This window comes from Syngnathus typhle, linkage group LG1 (genome assembly GCF_033458585.1).
Source record: "Syngnathus typhle isolate RoL2023-S1 ecotype Sweden linkage group LG1, RoL_Styp_1.0, whole genome shotgun sequence".
Classification (NCBI taxonomy): domain Eukaryota; kingdom Metazoa; phylum Chordata; class Actinopteri; order Syngnathiformes; family Syngnathidae; genus Syngnathus; species Syngnathus typhle.
The window spans coordinates 29,599,509-29,622,260 of record NC_083738.1 but is presented as its reverse complement, the minus strand read 5'-3'; the positions used below and the strand labels follow the sequence as shown (position 1 = coordinate 29,622,260).

The window sequence follows — 22,752 nt, the reverse complement described above, 5'->3', positions numbered from 1 at the left end:
GAATCCCATTGTAATTTCAGTGGATCATTCGAATGTCATGAATCATATCAAGCTGGAGTTAATCGCTTTTTGTTGAGCGTGGGCTTTGATGTTTTCCATGGCTATTTTCAGCAAGCATTTTCAGCAAGCAGCATCTGTGGCTGTTGATTATTGACCTGTTGCATAATGCATCTTGTTCTTCATAACACCTCCCCAGCCAGCTAGCCAGCCAGGCAGATTGGAGTTTTCTGAGCAAGAACAAGAACAAATGTTGCAGAAATCAAATATTTATGTCTGCTTCTTCCGCATTCAAACTGTCTTTTCCAGCAGCATTAAATGCACCACTCCCTCTTTCCCCAAGACACTTTCCACGGTCTTGTGACTGAGCTTTTTATTCCTTTGTGGAGAATAATCAGGTTCACTGTGACAAAAATTGCTGCCTGCGGAGTTGTTTGGAAGATTGCTTCCTCGATGTTCATGCCCTGTCTTTACTGGGAAATGGTGGCTGAAGAAAGGGGGAAACAACAAGGCCGTGTTTATCGAAACATAGGATTCAAATATATGTTTGCCATTTCAGTGTATTTTTTTTTTAAATATAAAGACATTATTCAAATGATCTCACAATAATGTATTGTATACTGTCCTCTTATTTAAGTTTTGTAACTTATTCACAGTTTTAGTTATTTTTTTATTTTATTTTTTCTCTTTAAATAATGAATTAACTTTACATTAATTTTAATCTTTCTTTTTTTTACGGCAAGTGCCACCTGAATATATGTTTTGTTCCAAGTATATTTTATATTATTGTAAGCCAACATCATTGCACAGTTTGAAAAGTAATGCTGTGCTTAACATTCATTCAAACGTGTAGCATTTAGGAATTAATTAAAAATTCTACTTAAAAACAGTTTTGAGAGAAAAAGTACAAATATATTGAAATTAAATGCAACCAAAATGGACTTAAGCATTGATTCTATCAAGTACCACTAGAGAATCCGTGTTCTATCTTTTCTTATTATTATATGCATGTTAACTTCTTTTTTTTATTTGATATATTTGTTCTTTACATGCTATGTGTTTATTAACTATATTATATTTGGCGATTATTCATTCGTCTGGACACAGATACGACGAGTCCCAATTTGTTGGTGTTTATTGAGTCTGATAGTCTTTCTTCTCGTGTCTCATTGGCTAAAATGGTCTTTGTTGGATTTACTGTTTATAGCGCCACCTGTTGCATTAGAATCGACTTCAGATTTATAATGATATGACAGCTAGTATGTTGTGTCTATTATATGTCATGTAGCATAGCAGTAGAAGTTTATTTTATTCAATGAGGAAAAATGTTCCATGTCACCTTGCATGGTTTATTTTAACTCCGATTTTTCTTTATCCTGCAGGATGGAATCACCGAGAGCGTAAAGATGAAGGGTAAGTTTTCAATTTGTGATTCCCTCACTCCTTTTCGATCCCTAGCAAAAGAACGTATGTCACTTAGGTGAAATATGGCTATTATGTTGTGCATCAGTAGGGACGAGTGTGTGTAATTTTTAATATTGTACAGTATATACATTTTTTTCAAAATGTTATGCAAATAAGGGACAGCGCTAATTGACTGGGAAAAGACGACTTCCATCCCACAATGGTGCACAAATGTGCAAACGTACGACTCCGCCCAATGATCCCAGCGCGAAAACCAACATAAAGAAAATTCCATCCGTCCGAAGTGGCCATTTTAGAGCCTTGTTTTCATCGAAGAGTGCACACACATTACGGAAGGAAGGTGGAAGCGTAAACATGGGAAAGAAGTCTGTAGTGGCAGCAGCGTGAATTCCATCTATATTTTGTGGATTAGCAGCACAGGCGTTACAATTGCTAATTGATCAGGTAAAAAAAAAAAAAAGTTCCACCCTTCCTCACCGGGCTGCATAAAAAAGTAATAACAAATATTGTCAAAATGTCCTCAAATGAGCATGAGATTCTCCTTCCAAACCGGACGTCGACAAGGTCGTGGTAGTAATTGCGCATAACACGCCCGGAGGGAAAGTCTCACTCCGGTCTGTTTTCAGCAACTCGTTTGCAGCCGCCACGTTGACGAGAGCGAGGAGGAGGAAGTCATAAATAATTCAGGCTTCACCTCACGCACATTCGCCGCCTTCTGATGATTACACAAGTGAGGTCAATTGAGCTTTAATGTCTCCGTTTTACAGGCTGTGTCCAGCTCTCAGATGGGATTTCACAGCAAAATGAAGCAGTAGAGTTCACACAGACAACAACCCAAAAAATCCTCTAAACACAGAGCAAAGACCTTGGCCAATGTATGGATGAATAAATGCCTACCCTTTCAGTCACGTAAGAACGGATTGTGACAGCAAATAGTATGATTAAACGCAAAAATGACACACGTGCAGTCATTATTACCTCATCACACAAAGTGAAATTAATAGCAGAAGTAGTATTTGTATAGCTGGAAAAGATATGTTGCAAATAAAAGAAAATTCAATCGAACGGACTGTAACAGAAACCGTCTTCAGTTTTGATAAAAATTGTAAGTGGCTCACAGAGCCTTTATGTGTGTGTGATAAACTACAGCAGAGGCGGCATCTCTAAAACTGAATCCTGAATTCTTCATTGAAAAAAATCTACTAGGATATCTAGACATATCCAATACACTAAATTGAAAGGTTGCATTCAAATAATCAGAATCGTCATGGTGGAGGTGATACTTCCGAGCAAGATGAATGGAGACCAATGATACGCTTCTTTTTTCTTGGCGTGCACCAGGACTAAAAAGATTTGGCTGTCGCATGACAGACCCAAAAAAATGGCAGCCGCATTCGCTAATTTGGAGTCCCCGCAACGAGAGCTCGTCACAAATTCTTGACTCATCAATTTCAGGCAATATTTAGCTTGGCAGACCACCCAAAAGCTGGCTCACTGTCCACCAACCAACCCAACATGGCCTGATGCGACGTCATCGTCTGACTGATTTAAATGATCCCGCCCCTAAAATCTCTCGTTGTGTGAAGGCAAAGGCGATATTTAATACAATATCCAGCCGACAAAGTGCACATCTCGTGCTTTGGAAAAAATTAATCAATACCTTTTGAGCGGGTGGCTCGTTGGCGCACTGGCTAGCACGTCCGCCTCACAGTAAGGAGGGTGCGGGTTCGATTCCACCTCCGGTCCTCCCTGTGTGGAGTTTGCATGTTCTCCCCGCGTCTGCGTGGGTTTTCTTCGGGCACTCCGGTTTCCTCCCACATCCCCAAAAACATGCTTGGTAGGCCGATTGAGCGCTCCAAATTGCCCCTAGGTGTGAGTGCGTGTGCGGATGGTAGTTCATCTCTGAGTGCCCTGCGATTGGCTGGCAACCAGTTCAGGGTGTCCCCCGCCTACTGCCCGATGACAGCTGGGATAGGCTCCGGCAAGCCCGCGACCCCCGTGGGGATAAAGCGGTACAGAAAATGGATGGATGGATGGACCTTTTGAGCGGTGCACTTGAAATTCGTTGTTGATTTTAAGTAGCAATTTGAAATGAAGAAGAAGCACAATTCCGCGTGACAAAAGCGCGGCGGCGTAATTGGAGATTGTGCCTGGCGAATCGGGAAATATTTCCCACCGTGATGGCAGTGCCGGAGACAATCAATGTGACTAATATGTTGAAAGACGCATCTTACTCGCGTCGGAACGTGGCCTCGAAGGGCACATCCTCTGATGAGATCTTGTTTACACGCCTCGGCGACTCGTTGGCACGTTTTTCATCCGTCAGCCTTCATCTCCAGCATAATTACCTTCATTTGTATGCCGAGAGAGCGTTCGTAAGTAGAGGTTGAACCATTTCAAGCAATACTTTTCAGAAAATCTTTTCTTTAATAGGTTTGTCATTTTTTCAGGGTTTTTTTTCTCAGTTTTTTATTTTCTCAAATACTTTTGTATTTTTTATATTTTGCCTCATATTTTCTCTTCAGTATTTTGTTATACATGTTTGTATTTTTCTTTCTATTTATATTATCTAATAAGTTGTATTTTTTTCCATTCAGTTTTTTGTGTACTACGTAATTGTGTATGTTGGCAATTCTTTTTCTTTTTTGAGTATATTGTATATATTTTTTTATTTTTAGTGTACCAGTATTTTGTTGACCAATTGCTCTGTAGTTTTAATATATTAATGTAATATATATAATAATATATATTGATTTTTTTTTTATTCATTTAGGTTGTGAGAATTTGTAGTTTCCAAACATTTTGTCTTATATTTTACCCACTTATGTTTTCAACCATAATTTATGTGTGTATGCGAGCAGATGCATATAAAAGGTTGCATACTGTGGAAATGCGGGAAACCCCCCGCTTGGTCTGGGCCCCGTATTATGGCGCATCTTATCTCTTTTTTTTCTGTGCTGTAACTACGCTTCAAAAAAATCAAAGTAATCATGTGTCTGTTATGTTTATATTTTTCATCAAATATAGTCTAATTTCTTCTTATGATAATTGACAACACAATTAGTAAATTTGTCATTTCACTCAAAGAAAGTTAATGTGTTGATAAAACACAGTATCTGAAAACTTCGACATCTCTGCAAAGGCGACCGCTCTTGTTTACACAACTGCTGTTCCGCAGTTAGTCTTGGAAGAAATAGTGCCTCACCCAATTATGCTTGTCGTTAATGTGTTCTGCGCATGTGTTTGCTCAACCTTTAATAGGTTTCATTATTTGCTATGGCTTTTATGCAACAAAGCTTATTTGCGTGATACTGCACACATTTGGAGGCTAATCTTCTCAAACAAATTTTTGGGAAAGCACAAAGGCAATTAGTCTAATTAGAACAATGAACATTTGAAACAGAGGAACACATCTCATTCATGGCCTCCAGCATGCATAAATAATTCATTTTATGTTTTGCCATGAATGGAATACCTCCCTGTAGGAACAATAAGTGATGATTTTACCATATAAATCAGATGTCTAATACAAGTAGGCATTGTTCTTTTAAGCAGACTCATTTCCCCAAATAGTGGTGCCTTAGTCATCGAGTGCATTATCCACTTATGGAATAAATACCTAATTTGCAATCAGGGTTTCTTGCAAAACGCAGAGGTCATCTCCCTTGGATTCACCAGTTTTTAACATAAAAAACGATGCCACATTTGAAAAATGTTTGCCCGCGTCTACCGATTAAAAAAAAAAGAAAATTATTAACATTTGAGTTTGCTTGCTGTTCAAAGCCTTAATGTGAACATGAACCAAAGCATTTTGAAACCCAACAACTGAATAGCTCCAGAGTGAACGCAAACTCCAGTATTTTCTGACCCTAAACCCAATGGAGAGTTGCAGATTTTTCTTTTCCCCCGTTAAAAATAAATAAATAAAATAATAAAACTCAGACTCAGTGAGGTAGAAGTCATCAATGTTTCAAAGCCAAGCAACTTAGTGGTGTTTCTCCGAAGGGAAGGAGAAAGCTCTTAGGCCTCAAATAGCTACTCATAAAATCTTCACGACTTGTTTATGCCAGCAGGAGTTCAAGTGTTGTCACTGGTGCAGCAATTAGCAGAGGGAGGGACCGTGTGAAGGGGGGTGAGAAAGCAAAGGGTGTTTTTTTTTTCCCCCTCGCATTTTCCATCTCGGCTTGACGTTTGTCTTTGCTGAGTCTAAAACATCTTTCCATCATTTCTTTGTCAGCAAAGTGGCACCGTGCTGGTTCCGTGAAAGTGGGGGAGGGAAAAATCTGCGGCCGGTGGCGTATTTAATGAAACCCGTGCATACATTAGTCCATCTTTGCATGACAACAGGTGTGCTAAAAATACACTCGCTGTGCACTCCAGCTGAGACCTGTAAAAGTGTCATGGTATTGTCTGTGTTCTTCTGCATGTCCTCTTAGGGGTGTGTTGGTGAGCAAACCAATAAAAAGGGGTTTTGTAACATTACATTTATAATGAGCCAGGTCTGACAGTCAAAATGCATCTCTGACGTTGACTCTACTGTTAGATGCTAGGACAGTTTACTGATATTAGTGTTTCAAATTACACTGGTGCAAGTAAACCTTTCAAGAGTTCTTTTTTGTGCTGATTCCAAATCCACCCATCTTGTTATCTCGAGCGCATCCGGTTTTCATGATAATGATATATTTAATAATAAAATTATGTGTATATAATTATGCGAATAGGACTAGAATAATACACCTTTGGTGGCGACTGTCAATCACAAGTGTGCACATCATGTTCTCAAACAAAAACTGTATCTCTCGTATCGAATCTCATTCGATAATATTTGGGCATTATAGAACATCATGGGTCATAGGGGAAACAAGAATCTTCTCCCTGTTGTCGTCCAACAAAAAGATGGTCGTACAAGCGTCCGGGGGACAAATGAGGGCGCCCTTCAATGACCCCGCCGGTGGCACAGGACGCTCGCCCCTGCCGCGGCGCGCAAATTCGTGGAATAATCATTACGCAGGAGAGCCGCCGGAAATTAATAAAGTGGCAAATTGACTGTCTCCATTCAGGTCACAGCGCGCTTGCCTCTGTGTGTGTATGCGTGTATGTGTGTGTGTGTGTGTGTATATCAATGTGTCCGTGCCTGTGTGTGTATTAGGAAGATGCCAGAGCTTCCAAATCGGTTTGTTCACGCCAACAAGCACGCCCAGCGGTTGAGGCCTGCCATTTTAGCAAGCGCTTCTATTTGATCCGTCTGAAATAATATGTTTGGTGTTGCCAATATCAAGACTTATATTAACAAAAATGTTCATGGGTTAGTTTGATCCGCTACATATTTAATCATTCATCGATAAATAAATGAGAATGAGAAGTGACTAAACATGACTACACCACAACACCATGTCTTGTTCTCGACTCCTTGAAATCCCAAGTTTAATTTGGTTTTGGCTCTTGATTTGGCTCAAGCCTGAGAGCCTGAATTTCAAAGCCCTCTAAGTGTTGGCCATGATTCGCATCCCAACCCATGATAATCTTGTACTTGGTTTCTTCTCCTTCGAGCTTTGATCTTAATCTAAACCCTTCAAACTCTGCTCTCAAGTCTTGAAGTTGGTCTTGGCTCCCTTAATGCTTGATATTAAATCAATTTCTTGGTTTACCAAGTATGTTATTTATGGATTGTGTGGGTATTAGGTAGATTTACCTTTTGTGACCATCTGCGGTTTGTTTCATCCCTTTTGCGTTTCCAGGTTTGATGAACCACCACAGCGACCCGCCTCCATGCGAGCACTGCGGCCTGGGCCGCCGTTGCTCCGTCAATCCGCAGATGGGTCGAGGGGAGTGTAACTGCTTGGAGCATTGCAAACCTCACTACAAGCCTGTGTGCGGCTCAGACGGGAAACTTTACCCCAACCACTGTGAGCTGCACCGCGCGTCCTGCTCGGAACGTCGCAGGATTAAAATCGTTCACGGCGAAGAGTGTTTCTACAAAGGTAGGAGCTCATGTGACCTTTTGTGAAGGATATGTGGGATTTGCGGGGTATTGTATGCAACGAATAGTAACCTTTACAGATGCTGATCCAACATCCCGGTTGCCTTTCCGACTGGATTATACTGGGATTTTTGCTAATACCGGCAATATGGTGATATGAGGTGCTTCAGAAGTGTGTATCCTGACAGTTCCGTGCCTAAATGTCATGGCTTAGCTCTGAAATGCTCACCAATGACATGATTTTGAAACTGAAGTAGTGGACTTAACTAGTGGAACATCCCTAGAGTTGTACAATTTGGAATCTGACTCCAACACGTAAGAAGAAAAATAGCTCTAAAGTTGCACAAAACTTCAGAGTTCAAACCATTTGATCTGGACTGAGGTGATGCAACTGAGGATTTGGCTAAATGGGGAAACTTGGCAATATGCAAAGTCATGCGGAAGTGCCTGCACTGGAACTGCACGATATCGTACAAAAACACGTGGGGGCTGGTCATCTAAATTCGTCACTATATGTATCACCACTTTCTTTTCAGTTTGTCTCAATTGCTTTGTTAAGTTATAATATACTTGATAAAAAGCTGTAGCTTGACCTCAGAACTTGATGAGAAGTTGACTTTTCAATGTAGAACACAAACATTACACACAAAGAGCAATAGAAGTGATCAACAGCCAAACTTCAGCTGCTCCACTCATCTCTTTGGCAACCTCCCAAACGTCATTACTGGCTTCCCATCTAATCTTTGGTACTGTTGGAAGTAGGTTCCAATTCTGGCATGCAGATAGAGAAAAGTGCCGACTCTGGGCCTTTCTGACTTATGGACTGGATAAAATGGCAATGCTCCAGTAAAGTTGATGATGTGACTTTACACGCCGGTCAAAGGCATTTTTATGGAGCTTGCTGAAACAACACATTACGAGGTGACGCTTAACTGCAGTTAAAGTAGGAAGAGACGGGACGATGCACTTGGAACGTTAGATTAGCACAGTGCTTCTCAAATAGTGGGGCGCGCCCCCCTTGGGGGGCGCGGTGCTATTCCTGGGGGGGCGCGTGACCCTGGGGAACAGGCTTTTTTTTGGGCAGTACTAGAATAAAGTGTAATTGCGCGTTTACTACAGCAGGGGGCAGTGGCGCTCTCATTGTTACTTCTGTCACGTTTGCGACAGTGCAACATTTTACGACTTACAAGACAAGTTAGGATAGTCACGGTGGGGAGGGGGGGCGAGAATAGTTTTCTTCTTGCTAGGGGGGGCGTAACAGAAAATAATTGAGAAGCACTGGATTAGCACAACACAAAATTTCTCGATATGAGCCAACGCTCATGGAACGGTACGGCTGTCAATCAATCAATCCAAAAGTGAGGCCATACTCAGACAAAAACCTTTCACTCTGACCTTGCACAGTTATAAAAGTTTCTTGCATAATGGCATTAAGTCATCAAACTTCATCTCGTTGACGTTGCGACGCGTCTTTGGCAGTCCGTCAAAAGACGTGAAAATGGTCTGTGGTGCACAAAAGACCGGGCAGTGGACGGCTGCCGTTATCTGTTTTAAAATCACCTAGCTGTCTCACACAGTCTCATATTACAAGTCATAGTTGGGCAAGTTAATTCCTCGAAGCTGCCACGTGGAAAAACTCAAACGGTTGCTAAGGACCACACCAACACGCTAACTCGATTGTATTCAAAATTCATTTCTTGTTGCTGCTCCGGTGCAACCTCTGGTGCTTATATGAGAACCACACCAAAATGTTTATATGCACCCCTGAAAATAGCAGACTTTCGTTTTTTTCATGGCTGCACTCATGATAGAAAGTACACCAAACTTCATGTTGCTAAATTGTGTTTGACTGGAGCACTTTCACTCAATGTTTTCCATCCCTGCAGCGTACAAATCTTCTCCCCAATCCAAAATGTCCACAGGCACCTCGCAGCAAACATGGTTTTGATATCCGTACGTGCTTTCGCTCCCAATTCCTCAAGCTGACTCCCTTTTACAAAAATATGATAGTGACCAGATGAATAAATCATCATGTTTTAATCCACAATGAGGCAGATGTGCTTTGCTTGTATAATAGATAACTCGCAGCAGCATGTAGTCGCAAAGATAGAATGCCCAAAACAACATATTATGCATATCGCAAGACATTTGTACTGCGGCGTTTGTATGGAATTTACATATCCGCAGTCCTCCTACTTTACATGGCCTGTAATCTGAAAGCCATGCATAAATACACAAGGTGAGCTATTAACATACTATATGAGAGTGGAATTACAGATGGAATATTATGTTGAAAGGATGGAAGTGTTTAGTTGCAGCACAGTCACACAAGACTTTGTTTGTTGTGTTGACGGAAGGCTCGAGTTAGTTGAGGGGTAGGATGTCACCAGATCAGGACAGTCCTTATCACACTGTGCTGTGATATACATTTGATGCGAGGTCTGGGTTATTTTAAGTTGCAAGAAAGGGAGGGGCGGGGCTAAACCTTTGATTTTAGGTGAGGCGTATTTTTTTCATATGGTTGATTAACGTGAATGTCTGCTGTATTATTTAATTGTTTATGCCAAATGAGTTTAAAACAGAAGAAGTGGTGGAGGGCCAAACAGTTCATTTGAGGAGAGTTGGATATTTGTTCAAACATCAAATTGTTCGTTTGAACATTTTTTATTTTGGAGAGAGAAAATATAGTATTTATTTGAGGGGAAGTATTTAGTGTGTATGCACATAGTTCTTGTGATATGATATCAATACAACTATAAGTCAAAGTCAAAGTCAAAGTCAGCTTTATTGTCAATCTCTCCACATGTCACAACACACAAAGAGACCGAAATTACGTTTTTCTCTATCCCACGGTGACGAGACACATAACACGATAGACATACATGTACGCGACACAATATAAAAACAAGAAGGCAAAAATTCTAACAATCAATAGTAAGAGTGATGAATAAATAATAAATAAACAGATAACACAATAAATAACGGAGCCAGCAAGCATAGCGCAAAAGTAAAAAACATCAAAAACAAAAAGGCACAAACAATAAATAAGAGTAATAACAAATAATAAATAATAAGAGCCAGTGTGCATTCAGACAGTTCAGACAGTGAAAGTACAGGACGCTACGCAGAACGGGGGAGCGAGTTCAGGATCCTAACAGCCTGGAGTATGAAGCTGTTTGAGAGTCTGGAGGTGCGGGAGCGCAGGCTTCTGTACCTCTTCCCAGAGGGCAGAAGCTCGAACAAAGAGTGAGCGGGGTGACTCGCATCACTCACAATCGTGGTCGCCTTGCGGGTGAGATGGGAGGTGTAAGTTACATTGGTTGATGCAAATCGTCTGCTTTTATTCTGGAGAGGAAAACAAACGTTTATTTGAGGGCGAGCCTTTTTTTTCTGATGCACCCAGTGATTGTCAATATGTTTACTGGATTTACGCAAAACTTAGTTTGGAGTGTGTGGGCATCAATTAGGTGGGAGGCTTTTTTTCCATTCCGTTTCAGCAAAACTGCAGTTTAAAACAAAAAAGGGTGAGGTGAGCATTTCATCAAATACACAATTGTGTTTTATTTCATTCCCAAAGTGATTGAGGCATGATGCGAGGATAACATGATACCTCGAGGCATATATTTACTCAGCAGAAAAGGTGTCTATTAGACGGCAATGTCGTAATCAGCAATATTTCCCCCCAGTGATATTTGTCACTAGTCAAGTTTTATTCGGTAAAACTACAGTTTAAGGGTGGAGATGACAAGGGTTTATTTGAGGTGAGGCATCTTATTAGCTCTCATCGATGTGAATGGTCTTTTCCCTCGTAGATTGTAGGTGTATGTGTACGAATGGGAACATGTCTGAATGCTGCATGTTTGCGTCAAACAATGCACATGCTGTACATCCACAACAAAAGTGACGAAGAGCAGTAATTAGGATCTTTCCACAAACGTGTTGCTTCAAACACCCCTGGCAGCACCAACAAGAACATCAACAACAAGAAGCAGAGTCCCCTGGAGAGCCTCCGCCATAACAAGGCGTCTGTCTGTCCCAGTGGAGACAGAGAGATGACTTGCTCTCCTTTAATGACTTGTTGGCACTCGGTAGTTAATTATGAGGTCATCCTGCAGGCGTTGTCTAATGTGAGACAATGATTTCACATTGTACTGTACATATTTGTAGTTCTTTATTATCTAAAATAATGATAAATTAATAAATAAGGTAGATATTTATAAAAAATAATCGAAAATCAAAACAGGGCGGCACGGTGGGGCACTGGTTAGCAATGAAATGTACATTATTATAAGAAATGAAATGTGTGTACAGGTTAAAATCCTCTATTTATTTTGAATGTGGAACAACCCTGAAAAGCTCAGCACACTGACCAACATAAAGATTGTGAGAATAAGGATACAATTTAGCCCCATCCCTCACTCCTCACTGTACATCGTTCATACTTTGCTCTTCTATTTTTTTTCAATGACTATTTCACGCATAGATTCGACACGCCTTTGATATGCACTTGCTGGCAAAAGAAAATACGCATACTATAGCATTCTAAATCATTCTAAATCATTTACACTATACATCTCAATCTGACAAGCCTGTAATCTTATTGCTGATGGAGGTTAGACGATGACTGTGTGCATGTGCGCACATGATCAATAGGCTTATTTATAGTGCCGGCCTTGAGACCTCGCTGTATCGATTTGCATGTTCATTACGGGGAGCGGAAGGAGCCCATTATTCCTTGCGTTGAGCCCCAACAATCATATGACAAATTGGCTGATTAAGCGTCGCGGATTATTGTTCCCTCCCCAAAGCACCAAGTGAGACATTCATGACATCCATGCGCTCACATTCATTAAAAGGAAACTTCTGTGTAGGATTTGAATGTGCGTAGGATTTTGATTTTACTGCTCAGGCAATGTTTTGAATCATATTCTTAACAGTATTAACTCTGTCATACAAGTGTCAAAATGTAAAGTGTCTTGAAGAGTCTGCAGTGGTAAAATTGCCAGCAACATTTGAATGCCGCTTCCCTTCATTAACCTCTCTCCTACTTGAGTATCTGACTAAAGACACATACCCTCACAATCATGATTCTGACGAGTGTGATTCTTAAACATGGCCATGCATCATAGCATATTGAAAGTACATAGTCATGTTAGTCATATAAAAACATGTCCAGCTTTAAGAAAATAGCAGTGCTAGCTGAGCTTGCATTAGCAGTGTAAACAAGCTGATGTTAGCCACGGCTGCTACGACTACAATTGAGATGTTAAATATCATTTTGCACCGGACTATAAGGCGCACCTTCAATGAATGGCCCATTTTAAAACTTCGTCCTTATATAAGGCGCACCCGACTATAAGGCGCACCATTAATGCAATAATAATCCAAATCAAATCATTCTCCATTTTATCTTTTTTATTTCAACTTCAGACTCAGCAAATTACTTTATAATCACAAAATAATGATCCATAGTCCTTTTGATTCAGGATTCATAGTCTTCAGCAGACCACTTATGATTTATTTCATGACACAATGCTTCGGGACAGTTTAAATTTAGGAATTTGGTCCATATATAAGCGGCACTGGACTATAAGGTGCACTGTCGGCCTTTTGAGAATTTTTTTTATTTTTAGGTGCGCCTTATAGTCCGGAAAATCCGGTATTTGAAAAAAATCAAGGAATAATCAAAACTATTACTCTTGGTTCTCACCGAAATGAACTCGTCATTCCATAGAGAGCTTCCAACTCTTGTTTTGTGTGACTTTAGAGACTTAGTTTCTTGAAGTGAAGCAACATGCCTTGTTTGGTGTCACCGCGATAAAACCAAACAAAGAGTAGTAGTGTATTTAATATTTCTGTATGTATTCATTGTGCTAGCGAGGGGGGGGGGGGGGGGGTGTTACGAAATGGAGTTGCATTCACCTCTGGCTATGTAATTTGTGAGAGATGACTGTTCTAATATTTGTTCACCAGTTTGTGTTTTGTTGTATCTGAGCTATTTGTTGGCATTTGTTTTGACGTAAACTGTTTTAAAAACACTTAAGTGTATCACTGCTGGACTCTTTGCTACCACACACTTGAGGAGGAGGAAGAGCGCTTTGACTTGGTCATCGTACCGTGGGCGTCTTCTCATATCAAAGCTATGAATAGTCCACTCCACACCGTCCCCATCGCAACCTTCCCTGTAGAACTTTCCTCCCGTGTAATTAAACTGCACTCTAGAACCCAAGTGCGACCTTACCTATACCTCTCATAAAATCATCATTAGGAGATATTAAAAGTTCCCTTCATATCAAAGCAGGAGTTCAAATCTCCATGGAGACCGTGTCAAAAAGTGCGAGTCACTAAGAATAACATTGACAGCGATACAATAGGCTTTGATTTATGAAGGCTTGAATGTTAAAATATGAAGTAATTTAATTAAAATGTGAACAAATCCATCAAATTATTATCAAGGATTACATTGTGCAATAGAATATTTAGTCATTATACTGAAGCTTTTTCATGATCATTTGACGCATGACTATCATGCATTGTATATGTTTCAAAGAGGCTTAATGTAAGAGAAAGATGATAGATGGATAGATGGATAGCTAGATAGCTGGCTAGACGTATCCAGGTCAACAGGACCATCAAATATTGGAGTCCAGGAGGTGCATTCATTGGTCTTGCCGGATGAATGGTCGGAAATCGAAATGTTTGCTGATGTATGGAGTCATCTGCCGTATTGGCAGCCAGTTCCACCGCGTCCCCCGCCTACTTGGCAAGCGGGAGGACGACAAAGTAATTTATCTACGAGCTGCACTCCAGGAAGGCAGGATGTGGAGTCCTTCAGGACTTGGCTTTGGAACAAAGACCCCCTAAAATGACTTCAATGAGCCACAATTCCATGATTAATATAGAAATGACAGAAACATTTACTTCCATTATAGTATGTTATATTCAAACAAAATGGGGGAAAAAAAGCCCCATACACGTATATTTGTACAAAGAATGTTTTTCAATAACTGAAATGTACTGAAATTGTAATTAAGCTTACCGTGATGAATATTTGGCTCAAACGCAGCCATAGCAAACTCCACGCAGATGTTAAATTTTCTAGTTTGGCGGTTTTGGTTTTCTTTATTTGTTTAGCCTTTATTTACGTAGGTATGGCTTTTTAGAACTAATTGTAGTATTCTGTATAAATGAAGTTGAAATGAGTTGACTGGATTTTACTTTGGCTTCCTTTCACATTCCAAATACATGCATGTTAGTTTCAGTGAAGATGATTCAAAATTTTCTCTCGGCGTACATGGTCCGTTGTCTATACGTGCCAATGAGCAGTCCACCTGAGGAGCTGGTAATTCACATGACAACTCTGTTTTTATTCACCCAAAAGTAATATACATGAGTTATTCACTCAGATGGCTTATGTTGTAGCACTGCCGAACAAGTGGCGGGGTTCAACGTCTACTCTGACAGAATCTCCAATAACACCGCAAAAAGTCACAGGATTCTCCAGGTGCTAGTATTCACTCTATTTGAGGAAGTGTGGTAACCCCACTCACAAAGCCGCCTCGGCAGAGGTGATAAAATATAAAAGGCAAGGCTGCTGAGACGGCGACCCTTCCCGTTAGCGTCACCTTTTTGTCAAGTCGACGGCTTTAGGAGGCGATCGATGAAGGCTGAGGAGGATGCCACATGCGGCACATTAGATCTATGGGATTACATCACTTAAGATCGGATTGGATGGTGATGATGAGAGTTTGTGTGTGTGTGTGTGTTCACCTCTCTCTCAGAGAGGATTACCAGTCAACCTCAAGAGACGTCTTGATAATCGTGTTTGCCAGTTTGCCTGCAACAGTGATCCACTTTTTGTACGCCAGAAACCAATAGGGGGACTTTAATTTTGTGTTCAAATGATTATGAAAAACATCATAACTGTGGTCTTGATTAAGCTTATAGAGATAAAAAAAAATTGGTAAAGTTGCAAAAGCCAACAGAGCTTACTGCAATCGCTCAAGCCCATTTTGAATTTCTCATTTTATGAAACTCTACTTTCTAAGTTCTTTGTTGCACTTTAATAAAATACTGGTTAAATTGCATAGCATTCATCGAAGTCCCTTGCTTGTCCAGCATAGGGGTGAACTTTATTAAGCCTTTAAATCAGTGGTTCCCAAAGTGGGCGGTACCGCCCCCCTGGGGGCGGTGGAAAGCTCTGGGGGGGCGGTGAGGAAGAAAGGGGCGGTAGGGGGGCGGTAGGGGGGCGGCAGTCGATTTGTACACAACACGCACGCCGCTCTGGCCCAGTCAGATACGACAGCATAGCTACAAAAGCAAAAGCTCAGGTTTGTAATTTCAAGCTTGTAATGTTCAGAATTTTATCTTATAATAAAAACCGCATTCTGGCGGTCAACATCATCTTGAGTTCAAGTCAACATGAAATTGGGGACTCGCCAGAACGCGCCGTGTTGTGTTGTGTTGAGCTGGTTAAGGCAATGGTCCCCAACCACCGGGCCGCGGCCCGGTACCGGTCCGTGGGTCACTTGGTACCGGGCCGCCAAGCCGCACAGAATTTTTTTTTTATCGACGATCAATTAATTCAGGTCAAGACGCTCGTCCCGGTCACGTGACATGTTTCCCCAGTCGAGCCCGCAAAGCTAATATGTGGCGACAGGCTAACTAACCAGGCAGTGAAGCATTCAAAACTGCTTCAACACATGGAGACCAAGCATCCTGCAATAAAAGACAAACCTTAAATCACTTCGGGTGTCATTGTCTCTGATTACGTCTAGATGGGACCGGCTCGTTTCTGAGAAACAAACTCAGTGCTCCCACCAATTCAACGTAATGGTAATGATATTATAAATGTATTATTTATTTATTTATATAAATGTATTATTTATTTATATAAATGCCGGTCCGCGAAAATATTTCTGACATGTAACCGGTCCGTGGCGCAAAAAAGGTTGGGGACCACTGCCTTAGATCACGTCCGCCACCATTTTCTGTGAATAAATGGAAGAAAATGAATACATGAGAGGGTAAACTTGCTTTTCATACCTTCAATGTTGTCATTTTTGTCTTTAAGTAGGCCTATTTATGAAATGCGATAAAATGCTGTATTTTACATGGTTTTATTTTTTTGTTCCAGAATAAAGTATGGCCTTGGTACAGCAAACAAAAAAGAAGTGTCGGCAATATAGTGTGGAATATCTGAAATATGGATTTGTCGCAGCACCACACAACCAACAGCAACCAATGTGTCTACTGTGTGATAGAGTGTTTTCAAATGAAGCTATGAAACCTTCGAGGCTTTTGGAACATTTGAAGAAAATGCACTCTGATAAAGCAGACAAAAACTTGGCATATTTTCAGTCACTCCGAGACAATGTTCAGAAACGGAAAACCATCGGAAATATGTTTGACAGCATTTCACAACAATCTAGGAGGGGGGCGCTAGGAATTCACTGGGGAGCCAAAGGGGGCGCCAGCCTGCAAAAGTTTGGGAACCACTGCTTTAAATCAAGCAGCGACCATGTGACAGCTCATCCCAGGAATGATTCCTTCCCTGCAGAGAAGCTAGCATTTTGTTATTTGTGGCGCAGGCAACACGAACCTGAGTGCTATGCCGGTGTTTTTGTTTCAGTTGTTTTGGTTTCCTTCAAGTACCAATAAAGGTTATTTATAGTAATCAACACACTTTGATGGTGTCTGAGCTGCTTTATAAGGCCATGCAGTAAAATCCGCAGTGATAGATGCTGCTTAGGTGTTCATGGAAGTGAACACAATTGATTGAAGGGGGCGAGATTAAGTACAGTCATTAACAAGTCAACTTGACACACTTTTGCTCACGACTAATGCTACTGACCGAGTAACGCTCTACATTTAGTACTAAAGTCACCAGAGGATGTAATCAATCCATGCTTAGCTAGTTGAATGCCTAAATGGGCTGATGTAAAATCGAAAATAGAATTTTGTTACGCAAAAATGAATGAAGTAAGGGCATGGTAAAAGGGATGATCACCTAAAATGGCATCTCAGAGAAACCAAGAACGAATGACGACGTGCCGTTGCGATTCTCAACGTGTGTGCACGGGCGCCCACTAGTGGTATGTAAAACAATCACTGCCCAGTTTGGTTCGAGTTAACTTTTGGTTGCAGTTAATGTTGAAGATCAGTACATTTAATCTTTAGAAACTCCCAACTTTTTAGCGGCTTGCAATTGGGACTTGAACATTTTATTGTTAGTGCTTTCAAAACGTGTATATATTTTTTAAAACCAAATTAATTGATTACAGCACAAGATGAAGGTAATGACATTCAAACATTTCCCATCCACAAAATGAAATTCATGACAAAAATCGATCGACTGATTTTTCCCTCAGTCGTAGTTAAACTAACAAAAAGGATTGTAAAACAGTAACATATTCTGCTTGGAATTCACTTCTTTATTTGGGTAAATGTTAAGGGACATTGAAGAACGTTTTTCATTCATTATATTAATCAAGTCAAGTCAAGTCAAGTTTATTTGTATAGCCCTAAATCACAAGCAGTCTCAAAGGGCTTCACATAGACAAAAATTGACAATTATTCTCAAAGCATCCCCTGATCTTAAGCTCCTAATCAATCGACATTTATTCAGGTACAAGAATTTTATTCTGCCAAATATCGTTATCAGCATCGCTATAAAAATATCCTTATCGGTCCGGCACTAGCCTTAAAGAGATAAGACACCGGTGCTCTTGAAGTGAACTGTGACTGTATGGCGTCATACGTTAGTTTACTGCCAAGCTCAGGTGTCGCGGCCCGCACTCGCCCTTCAAGATTGCCATCAGTGACCTGCGCTTGAGGCCAGCTCGCTTGTCACCATGCTGATGGATGGTGGGAGCGGCTACGACCGCGGCCAAGGCCACGGGAGGATGTGCTGTTCGCGACTCGCATTTCGTTCTCGGCTATTGAGCCACAGATTTTTTTATTTGTGAGTGAGATAGAAGAACAAGGTGTGATTTTGATTGTAGAAGGCCTGTGTGAGGCATCACAAAAAAGACATGGACTGCCTTGTCATTGTCACGTTGCAGATTACAAAGAAGGAAATACTTTTCAAAGATTTTACTCAATTAAATTACAATATATATATATTACATTTAAACTGTATTATATGTACCCATACACACATAAATATCCGCTGCATATATCTATCATACTTTTTAATATATTTTTTGGGGGACTCAAAAAGATTTTGCAAAAATAAAGTTGGTTTTCCTTGAGAAAATAAGAATAAAACAATGCCACAAAAGAAACTTTTTTGATGAGAAAATTTATTTTAGTCTTACAAGAATAAAGTTAATTAAAAAAAAAAGACTTAAGAAAAGAATAAAACAATTAACGTTTACTTATTTTGTGGATATGCGATAAACAATGAGATGAGGAGACAAAGACAAGTTGTGTCTACTCTCCACACAAAACAGAGTCTTTCTAAAGCAAGCAGCAACCTGTTCTCCTTCAACCTTTTTGGATTGATCATCCCTTTGAAACTACTCACAGGTGTTACAGGGGTCACCACAGTACTTTAAAAGGTGGTTGGACTGTAACATGAAAAGAAAAATGTAATTTTAGGTTTTAGAAAAGTTGACATTTTTGGACATTTTTGATGGTGGTTTCCATGGCAACCCATTTCGCACAGTTAAAAAGATGTTTTATTATACCAACATAGAAATAAGTGAAAGCACGTTTAAAATAAACAAAAACAAAACCAAACTCGTTTTGTAGCAAATTACTGCACATTGTTGCGTTTTTTATTCTACTGCGGTTTCTGTTCACCAAAATGGCCGCCATATTCAACAATGCAATGTGGCTTTTGCATTGCATTGTAGGATGTGGCGGATATTTACAGGAAATTGGTCATCAGAAATTTTGTTTGTAAATTGAACCGTTTGTCAACGCAGCTGTCCATCAGCTGAGTTTCCGCTCTAAACTTTGCAGAATACTGTTAGGGTGCAAACAATTGTGTCAATATCACGCATTTGTCTATTTCTCCCTTTGCATTAAGAGTAAGAAATGCTTGTGATAGTGGCCAGTACTGTACCTCTGAGCCTGAGCGTGTGGTCGCGTGTGCGCCGCAACGTGACGGCCGTGACCTTCACGTTCCCGAGGGTCCGCCGACAGCCATTTATCTTTTATTCATTGTGCCATTTGCGAAGCGGGCGGCTTGTCTGATGCTGATGCTTGTCAAGAGATGTCACAACAGTCCTGTCATAGATGAGGCATCACCACACACTTTTTACTCCTTTCACAGCGCAAAGACTTGTGTCCAGTCAGAAACACAGCGTGACGGCGTTCCGTACTATACTCATTAGAAGAGAACATTACACAGGAGAAAACTCAACACGTGACTTGAAACATTGAACGTCTTCTTGAGCACTTGTGGGTTAGATCTCTCAGTTTCTTCTTAATCTTATTAAAACTAAAGCAGACGGGGGGATCCTCTTCTTGCTTGTCATTTGTGCCACATTATTCATAGTTCAATTTTAAAAATTTATTATTTATGGTGCCTCAAACCATTGTTTTTCCAATAACGCCTTGGGTGGTTGTTGTCAGTTGCAGCCAGTTGCTACTTTATATACAGTAGTGTGAAAATGTGTTATTTTTTGTTTTTGCGCACTTAAATATTTCTTATCATTAAACACATTTAACCATTAATCAAAGACAGCACAAGCAAACTAATTGCAGTTTTTCAACAAAGGTTTTTTCATTATTAGGAGAGAGAAGCAAAAAATCCAAACCTCCATGGCCCTGTGTGACCAAGGGATTGCCCCTAAACCTAATAACTAGTTGGTTCACTCTCAGCAGCAAGTGAAAAGTGAAAGTGAAATCAAGCTTTTTCTATAAGTGGCAATGAGTCTTGCACATCTCTGTGGAGCTCTTTTGACCAGCTCTTCCTTGACGATTTGCTTTAATTCCGCATCATCGGATCGGTAACATGGGTTTCCTAGTAAGACTGGCCTTCAATAGTTTCTTTTCACTTAATAAATCAAATCAGACTATAAAACAGCATTTTATATTTACTTGGGTTATCTTTGTTACAATTTTCTGTCCTCTATAGATTACAATATTTTTTATTTGAAATGACATTTTTGCTGTCCTTACTAAAGGGATCTCATTCAAGCTACTGAATATTTCAAATGCGGTTTACTTGCTCTTACAACTTTTATCTCATGACGCCACGGAAATTCGGAGTAAAAATAAAAGGTTGGCAGAAAAAAAAGCTCTCCAAGTACATATTCATGAAAAATCTCCCCAATGTTGGATTGAGGTGGTGACAGCAGCAGATGTCGCCGGAGATCTGACAGTGACTCTGCTCCGAGTTTGAACGATAAAGAGTGTTTCATTGTTTTTAACCTACTCATATTAAACTGAGTGAGTGGACTGCTTCACCTTTCAGTCCTCAATTAAACGCCAGTTTTTTCTCTCCTTCTAGGTGACAGCTGCAGACTGAGCGACTTCCGGCGCCTCAAGGCCAAGTTCTTGGACGTGTACGACAAAAGACATGCCACGACAAAGGTGGCGAGTGGGAGGCGCAAGGACAACATGGCCGCCAGGAAGCAGCTGGTCGACGCAATGTTCAGAGGTTTCGACGCAGACAGAAATGGGCAAATCTCAGCAAGCGAACTTTCACAGGTAAATGGAGAGCAGTCCATTCATTTTCAGTTGATGATAAACACAGATTTTTTGTACCTGAACTCCTCATCTAGAATTTAGCCAATCACCAAATTTGAATTTGACATTGTTTGACCAAGTCATAATTGAGTACTTTTGGAAAACAAGAAACATACAGTGAATCTAACCAATATGAAGAGTCCAGTTGCCTTGATTCAACCTTTGTAAATTAATTATTTTAATTAATTTAAATTCAATGACAGGAAATTATATTAGGTGGAGAAGTTACTAAACTGTGGAAGTTGTGACCTTTCATTAGAACTTCCAGACATAACAATAATGTTAGTAGTATTTCTAAGAAAGTAGGAATTCTGAGAAAAAAATTTGTAATCTTACAAGACTAATGGTGTAATTAAAATGTAAAAATCTTAAAAAAGGTGTAATAGTATCAGAATAGGACTACTTGTTTTTTGAGGCTGGAATTTTAAGTAATAAAAGCCAACATCTTACGAGTAAAGCATTGACCTACTATTTTAATTTTTTAAAAAACAAGTCATACTGTTGCAACAAAAATGGGACTTTCTTAACACAGCAAAACTTTAATCTTATGAGAATAAAGATGCTTTTTTTCCCAATTTTATTGGAATTGATCCAGTTATTCAATTATATTTTATTAAATGCCTTCAGTCTTTAGGGAGTTCAGGGTAGGTTCACTTTGGTTAGCTTTGTTATCCATCAGAATGTCTCTTCAGATCTATTTTCATGTATTCCCGCTGGAGTTCAGTGTCTTTCTTAGTAACCGTCTGCCAGCCTTGACATCTCATTTTAATATTAACATATTTTTTACATGTTTTTACATTCTTGCCGTGCTTCTCTTGACAGCACGCAAGGAATGAAAGCTTGTTAAGGCAAAATATGTTGCAAAAGTTTGGCGTGTATTTTTTCAACATGACTTTGAAGACACCTTTCTCAAGCTTAGTTGATGCATTTTTTCTTCATTTTTAATTTGTCTTGAAAATGAGATTAATTAGTGAGACAGTGTTTGTAGACATCAGAGATTAACAGTGCTGAACAGATGTTAAGTCTCTGGGTGAAAATGCAATTAAAGTCACTGTAACTACATTATTGGTTTGCCACAATGTCTGTTATTATGCTCATATAAGTAAGTGTTTTTTCATTGGGCAATGACAGAGGTTGTTGATGGAGTAGAAATAAAAAAAAGAAAAGCACTGCCATCTTAACACCATCTTTCCGTTCTCGAGGTGACGAAGCACCAAGGTCTGCCTAAGGACATTGGCGAGTGTACATTGTTGGATCTGTTCAAGTACAACGATGTGGACGATGACCAGCACCTCACCAGGGAAGAATTCTACACCACCTTCGGTAGGCTGGCCACGTTTCCTTGGATACCTTAACGATCACCACTGGGAATAAAACCCTGATGTGTAAATAGCATCTTTATCTGATTGCGGCTGCTTGGAAAAATATTACAAATACTGTAAAGGAATTTTGTACTTAGGTACAAAATAGGGGGAGAACCTCGGTTAGGGTGAGAAGCTCGGTCATCCGGGAAAGACTCGGAGTAGAGCCACTGCTCATCCACGTTGAGAGGAGCCAGATGAGGTGGCTCGGGCATCTCATCAGGATGCCTCCTGGTGTAGCCGGCATGTCACACCGGCAGGAGATCCCTTGGACAACCCAGGACGCGC

General features: G+C 40.2%; 1 protein-coding gene across 2 annotated transcripts in view; it reads left to right on the top strand.

The window, feature by feature from the left end:
- LOC133160678 (follistatin-related protein 5-like) overlaps positions 1 to 22,752 on the top strand; it is a 67,397-nt gene that overhangs the window by 13,900 nt on the left and 30,745 nt on the right. For both annotated transcript variants that reach the window (XM_061288587.1, XM_061288579.1), the window contains exons 3-6: positions 1,380 to 1,410; positions 7,161 to 7,403; positions 20,865 to 21,064; positions 22,306 to 22,426. In XM_061288587.1, the coding sequence (XP_061144571.1) occupies positions 1,380 to 1,410; positions 7,161 to 7,403; positions 20,865 to 21,064; positions 22,306 to 22,426 (595 nt within the window). The remainder of the gene's footprint in view (positions 1 to 1,379; positions 1,411 to 7,160; positions 7,404 to 20,864; positions 21,065 to 22,305; positions 22,427 to 22,752) is intronic.